The 7,372-nt window shown below is 38.5% G+C and overlaps 1 protein-coding gene across 1 annotated transcript; it reads right to left on the bottom strand.

Annotated features, from left to right (window-relative positions):
• Positions 1 to 2,912: 2,912 nt before the first annotated feature.
• Positions 2,913 to 4,270, bottom strand: hoxb13a (homeobox B13a). Its single transcript, XM_080213482.1, has 2 exons — positions 3,601 to 4,270; positions 2,913 to 3,160 (listed from the first exon to the last, which is right to left on the bottom strand). The coding sequence occupies exons 1-2, from the start codon at positions 4,268 to 4,270 to the stop codon at positions 2,913 to 2,915; spliced, it is 918 nt and encodes a 305-aa protein (XP_080069608.1).
• Between the last annotated feature and the right edge of the window lie 3,102 nt (positions 4,271 to 7,372).

The following is a 7,372-nucleotide window of genomic DNA, read 5'->3' as shown; positions in this document are numbered from 1 at the left end:
AATATCCTTACAAGAAGTTAAGTAGTTTGTGCATGGTCAGTAATGGAAAATCAATATTTTATCACAAGGCTTTTAAAATCAACGCCTAGTTGATGCACAACCAGCAACCGGACAGTCATTTCTGCTTGTGACATAGTTAATGTTGTAGTAGGGAAGCCAAACTTGGCCTATACGCTGTTGATACCAGTACAGAACCCGGTTACAGTCAGTTATGTGACGGTACGCAACAACAGCTTCCCGGTTGCTTGTGTGCAGTTTCTTCAGTCTGTCGTGGCCTATTGGTGGAGCACATCTCACTGTACTTACATCTCACTGTCCTCGTGATGATTACTTACTCAACTGGAAACATTCTTGGTGTTAGATAACTCAAACACATTTTGCATTAACATCATCTTGCTGAATTGTTCTAAACTTCCTTTAGATTTACTGCAACAAGCATGTGTAAGCGCGGATTTCCCATCGTGAGAAAAATTATAGTTGTGCTCAAGAGAAGCATAATCAGGATGTTACATCTCAGGGATATGAATTAAATATAATGGTCGCAAACATTTCTACTCCTTCCCGGCCACTTATACATTTCTCAAAATGTATCTTCAAAGACACTTCAGATGTTTCTCAACGGCTCTAAATTTGCTTCGTGTAGTCATAGTGACTTTTTTTATTTTTTATATTTCCGATTTGCTAAACTTTGGACTATCCGTGCTATTTTTGCGACGTAAATATTTGATCTAATAGTGACACCGATTCCACAAGCAACAGCAGCTGCAAGTAATTGCACCGAATTGTGTAATGTAACGCCCGATGATATTTGTGTGTGAGTCCGGCTGGCTTTGTGTTTGTGTCTGCATGTATGTGTGTGTCCGCCTGTACATGTGCATACAGGCCTGTGTGTGTCGGGGAAATTACCTCGGCACTGGTTCTTCAGATAATTGTAAGATAATATTTTTAATTAACTGAACAAAGCATTATGTGGGAAGCGCTGTAGACAAACAGTTATTTGTTTTCTTAATCGCGTTTTAAATTTCCTTTATTTTGCATTATTTCGGCACGAGCTTTGTACAAATTCATCCGGCATGTTTAAACAAAGACTGACCATGTAGGCAGCAGTACTCCTGTTATGGAATGATTAGCCAGGAGATGGCGCACTTGTTCTACTCATGATAACTGCCAGATCACATCACCGAAAACCGTTCGATTATTCATGAGCAGCTAGACGTCATGATCATTGGCGAATACGCACGTGACTGTCAAGGTCAAGGTCAAAGGCTAATCAATACGATTTGAACTAAGAATCCAAAGGTGGTAGTAGGTTTTCGCAAATACTTAGTTACAAAGTCATCTTCACCCCACTAAATCCATACAGCCTAAGAAGCACAATCCAAACACATCCAACACGTTGCACAAGCAAGCACTTTCTGTGTCCCTATATCAATAAACGTGCAAAAGTAATTCTTTAACATTGTGCCACCAAACTGATAGTTCATGATGAAGTAGAGTGGCAGCTTTTTCTAGATGGAGACAGGAAAACTTTTTGTCAACTAAACACTTCTTTGATTGAATTTCAAGTTCAGTAACTTCTGTTTGAAATCCGAGAGGCTGATGGCATGAAAACCCGAATAGGTGGACTTGTCCGCATTTTCTTTCTTAAATTGATGTCATGCTAGATTATGTGCACATAAATACAGAGAACCAAAAGCTTGGGGACGGGTGGGGTGGCGGGGGCGAGTGGGGGAGCCTGTCTGGAGAGAGTTTGCAGCAAAATGTTTATTGGTTTTAAATTGTTGTATAAACCAGACACTATTTAAAGTGTGAAATCCAGGAAGGATGAAGTTATTTGCGTGATATTGTCCGGCTTCAGAGAGTATATTTTCCCAGTATGTTTTCTTTCATCCATTCACTTCCTCCTGTTCAATAAGCAGCAAGTTATCTCGTGATATACACCCACTTAATCTCATTTTGTTTCTCCGAGTAAATGTATTAACTTACTTTAAAGTCAAATGGAAAATATTTTCTGATTGCAAATGTAATTAATAGAGTCGGAGCTATATGCTTCCAGAGTTAGGATTTATCTCAACCTTACATTTTCAACGCTCACTTTGTGATTAAATCATAATATTAAATTAGAAGTTAATCGTTGCTTGCAAGTGCAAAATGGTTACCAGCATCGGTTTATCTTTTTTAAGTCAAGCTTGCATAGTTAACATTAATTTATATATTTTAGATGATAAAGCACTAAACGTTAAATACAATTTCACCTTTACGCGAGTGCTGGTTGTCATCTCTTGCGGTTAATATCAGTAATATCATCAGGTCATCGGTTTCTCATATATTATATGAAATATGAAACATGTTCTATACCAAATAAGTCTATTATTACTACCAGTAAATGAACATTAAATGAATGCATGAGCATTCCCTGCTAAACACTATTGAACAAAATTAGTATAGTCGCAAAACATTTAATCCTTTTTTATTATTATTAATATTTTCCCTCAACCCGTTTTGCTTAAAAACAGCGTTTAGGCGGTTCTACTGCAGTCATGCCGAAAATCGACAGTTTAATGCGTAACCCAAACAAAACATAAAAAATAGCTTCTACACCAGTCAGACATACTTTGCATATCTTCACTAAACAAAACTGATAATAAACAGTGATGTCGGTATGGTTACAGAGTCGTTATAATTAAATTTACATTCTGACCACGTATTTTAGTCCATTTTAATGGTATCCCATAACAAATCCTCCATTACAGTATTAAAAGAAGGAAGAGGACATGTTAGCATTCTGCAGACAGACTCCTTAAAAGAAGTGTGCAGTTAAACCCCGTCGGTCACAAACGTCTTTCGCATCTTTGTGATTAATTTCCGCGATTGAACAGTTTCAATTATCTTTTTTTAAAAGATAGTAATAATTAGGGTGTGTTGGTTTTTACTTTCGCGATGACTTTCTTTTCCTTAACTCTCCTGTTCTGAAACCAGATGGTGATCTGCCGTTCGCTCAGGTTCGTAGCCGCCGAGATCTTCCTCCTCTTGTCTTTCGTGATGAATTTATTTGTTGCATATTCCCTCTCCAGTTCTTTCAGTTGGACTTTGGTGTAAGGAATCCTTTTCTTCCTTCCGCGCCGAAAGGAGCTTCCATCCTGTTGGTGAACTGCAACATCTGTTGTGTGTGACCGTACACACCGCGCCAAAAACACAACAGAAAAACACATCAGGGAAATGCAGCATTGGAAAAGAATGCAGAAATATTAATTAAACAACACGGTTATCGGCAACAATTTCAGTATCTAAAAGAGGTGTATTTAACTGAAAGGATGCTGCAAACGCCAGCAGCCTAACACTGCAACATGTGTGTAACATTCTAAGACGGAAAACAATGTAACAATAATGAAATTAACATTATATTCCTACTGAAAGCCTTGCACCGGAAACGAAAAGTAAAACTGTGCATTTTTGATCTTGTTCTAAATTACAGCATATTACCAGAAATAAATTATTTGCAATCAGTTGCATGGGTTCAAAGTGTTTCCAATATACTTATTTAATCGGAGTTTGCAATTATAGGGAGTTTGGAATTATAGGGAGGAATTCATCTGTTACCTGCCAGTGTGGATTTCCAGAGATGTCCCGACTGTGCCTGCTCCTTAGAACAGCACATCTGGCTATTCCACCCATTAAGGGCCCAGGGCTGGTAGCCTTCCATAGGTAACAAGGCTTCATGCCTCGGCTCCCCTGCGCCACTGATAGTTTGGACTACGGAAACGTCCAGATAACTTGGCATTGGTTGGTAGGCACTCGCATAGCCGTGGTAGAAAGCGAATTCCTTCGGCCGGCCTGGGTATTCATCAGTGGGGACAGGACTGTCCATATACTTGTCTCCTGGGTAACTAGACAGGGCGGCAGGCTGGGTACAAGGCTTGATTGAACTTCGACCCATTCGACAGGAGTAGTAGCCGCTGCCGAAATATCCATACGGTAGAGGGGCAGCGGTGGAGGCCTGTGGCATTGGACATGGGGTGCATTGCTTGCCAGGTTCCACTACCCCAGAGCCGTCGACTGTCGAGTAGCCAGAGCCGTGAACCAAAGGTGATGGATGAGCCCCGAGTGCAGAATGAGCCATCAAATTCCTGCACTGATTTGCAGAGAAATTGCCAGCACCTACAAATCCTTCCATTACCCCGTTATTCTTACTAATCTCATCCGAGTTGCTTTCATACAGGAACATCACACTGTCGACCCAGCGAGGTTTCAGAAGCAGTGACACTGTCATATCACGTTCAGCATTGGGTCTATAGTTTCTTTTAAGAGACGCAGAACTGAGAGCGTTACCGAATTTCTCCCAGCTATCTGCACTGACGCATAAACCCGGGTTAAAAAAACACGCCCGCCGATTGGCTGCTCGCGAATCACGTGTTATGCAAACACTGATAATAAACCTTCCTGCAGAATTGGCAGAAAAGAAAGGTTCATTGCGAAATAGAAATTATTAAAGGCACGCGTTAAAATGTCCAATTGTTGCAACTGTAGAAAGTAAGGGGTTTGCAATGGACACTGAACACTCTGCACAGCGTCAGCTCAAACAAAACAATGTCACGTTTTAACACATGAACCAAATCAAAGTAATTGCAGCATCTGGTTGCGTTCGTCGATCAGGGAGTTTCTTCGCCAAGTCCTTTGCATTAGACAGAGTTATGCACGGATATTTTAAAAAGTTGCTTCCAATTGTCAGAAAAATCGAATGTGAAACCTGAAGGGAAGTGGGTTGCAGCCACCAGTAATACTTGTGTTTTTAAAAGCAGATTTGTTGGCTGGCATTTTACAGGCAGGTCAGTAGTTGTATTTTGCAATTGCTATAAGAATGGTTGGTTAGTTATTATCTGTCCGGGATACCAAACCTAAACAATTATGAGAAGGTATTTCTTTAAAAAAGCATTGAAAGTTAAAATCACATTAACCAACTCTTCATTCTATACTTGGAACCCATTCTTTCAGACGATACGTGAGCATGTGTGGAAACATCTAACAAAAATAGCATCACCTTCCATTTAATGTACAATACGTCAATAAACCACACACACATAGGTTGGCACACCTTCATAAACCTCTTTGAACAACATTTTGTCTATTCTGTCACACGTCTTGGATATTTGGAGTCAAATAAAATAAATAATATTACATGATAAATTCGAGTCAAAACCCTCCTAAAGAGTTAACGTTAACTGTAGGTTATCCACATATCAAATATATCTAATAGCCTAAATCGAAATGGCTTTGCCACATGGCGCTCTGCTAAGAATTAACAATTCTTATGCGATTTGTCAGTTATGATCTATCGCAGTACTGAGAAAATGTGTATTCTTCAGTGTGGAATTCTATTATCATTACCGCGTACTCTTTTTACCTCGGATAATACCGCGCAATTCCCCTTACATTTACTAAAAATCAATTTCCCTTATTAAAGTCTTAGTAATTGACAAAGATTTATATCGGGGTTTGATATACCACAACAGGAATTTGCCTCACGTTTGCGGTCGCTCTTATTGTGAACGTCTTATTGGTAATTATTTACCCAAACATCGTAAAGATTTATTCAGGTATTATTCTCTGGTTTTATTTTCAAATTGTGCATTTTGTTTCACAATAGAACTGTCCAAAGCACAGCCGCATTCCCCTTTCTCAAACAATCCCCTAATGCTAAATATTTTCCTAGGTTCATTTTTATTTGGTGCCGAATGATTTGAAACTCGCATGTTTCTGAAATTTCTTAGTTTTTAAATAACTCTAATTCAGATTCCAAGTTCAACAGGACTGAAGTGTAGACATAGATGGCTCTGCTTTCTGTATCAGGCTGCAGAACAGTGTTTCAACTGCATGTGTGAGGCAGGAGTGCGATTTGTTATATTAAACGTGCTTTATAGACACAAGCAGCTATTATTGTTATTTGCAAATTGTGGGCGAAGCTACCACTTAAAAGTGGTTTGATACGGTTTGAATGCAAGCCCACTTGAACATAAAGTTCCATATTAATTAAGAAATACCCTGCGATTGACGCTCATAAATCTCTTCCTGATTTCAAAAGCTCCAACATTGTGTTATGTACTAGTTGACCCAAACAAGATATCGCATTCCGAGAGACAAGATCGATATGTTTTTGTTAATTCCTCTTTTAATGAGCACCGTGGCAATAACATGTTGAGAGTGATGTGGCGACATGGGAAGTGCAGTGAAGACTGATCCTTGCTTATTTGTAAATTCCCAGAATTATTATCAACCTTGAAAGTATAACAAACTAAACTTTCTTTTTAAACTTTTTAAAGAACAAAGTGTAAATTTGGGCGTAAACTGAAAATTAACTTCTGCAAATAAAAACAGCTGCTTTATCAACGGCCATTTGCTGCAGTTGGTGGCGCCGGCATTGCTATAAAACCGATGAAAACTCCGAATAGAAAACATTGGTCAGAAAGTTAGTACTAATGTTACACAAAGCGAACTGGTCAATCAAGCGATTCATCTCAAAATGTTATTTTTATCAGTAGGATTCATCGACGGACTAATAAATTATAGATCACCAAGCGATGGGATTTAAATTTCAAATGCCATTAAGATAGAATCCAAAGAGCCTGGGAAATGGTTAGGCGCTATAGAGATGCAAGTCCGTTCCCATGTTCCATCTAAAGCCGCCAGGAGACAAACGCTTAAGCGGTATGTCACAATTCCAACGTAGTTGAACAACATTTGACAACAAATATCAGATCTTTAGTCATTTGTCCCAATCATAATCAGTCTATCAAATGAACTCCCCATCAAAATAATTCAAATGAAAGTGAACGTGTGCGAAGAACCATCTCTGTAGCACAATAAATCACTTCAGGGAAGAAAGGAGCACAAAATGCCAAACATATTTACAAATAAACAACACATATCGGAAACACTAAGCCTAGCGAAATTCAGATTTCCTATAATAATTTTCATTTGGTCCAAGCTACCCTCTTTAGATGGTAAGCTATTAACAACACCTTTTTCTACCGATCCCTCTTTCTGTTTATGAAAACGCAAGTGAAAAGATTATTTTTACTGCCTACTTAATTGTGCGAACAATGTTTTAAAAGTATTAAACAATACACAAGTGATGTGTTAACGTTTTTATGTGCCACTAATAGCAGATGTCTGTTTTCCAATATTACACCAAAATTTCACAATAAGGCGGGGTGATAGGAAATTTAGAAACCACATCTAAACATTTCTATTAGCAATTAAATATTTGTCAGTCATCATATACCATGGAACAATATTAATATTTGTTTAAAGAGCAGTTAATTGTCGTAGAGTATAACTTACAAATAAAAATAAATGTTAGCTAACCAGGCTTCCT

This window comes from Carcharhinus amblyrhynchos, chromosome 27, assembly GCF_965287045.1.
Source record: "Carcharhinus amblyrhynchos chromosome 27, sCarAmb.v2.hapA, whole genome shotgun sequence".
Classification (NCBI taxonomy): domain Eukaryota; kingdom Metazoa; phylum Chordata; class Chondrichthyes; order Carcharhiniformes; family Carcharhinidae; genus Carcharhinus; species Carcharhinus amblyrhynchos.
This window is presented reverse-complemented; position numbering and strand designations above follow the sequence as displayed.

Excerpts from the sequence above, each read along its gene's own strand:
- hoxb13a (XM_080213482.1), bottom strand. The coding sequence starts at position 4,270 with ATGACAGTGTCACTGCTTCTGAAACCTCGCTGGGTCGACAGTGTGATG. Across the intron at positions 3,161-3,600 it reads CTGGAAATCCACACTGGCAG|ATGTTGCAGTTCACCAACAG; the intron begins GTAACAGATGAA and ends CACACACAACAG.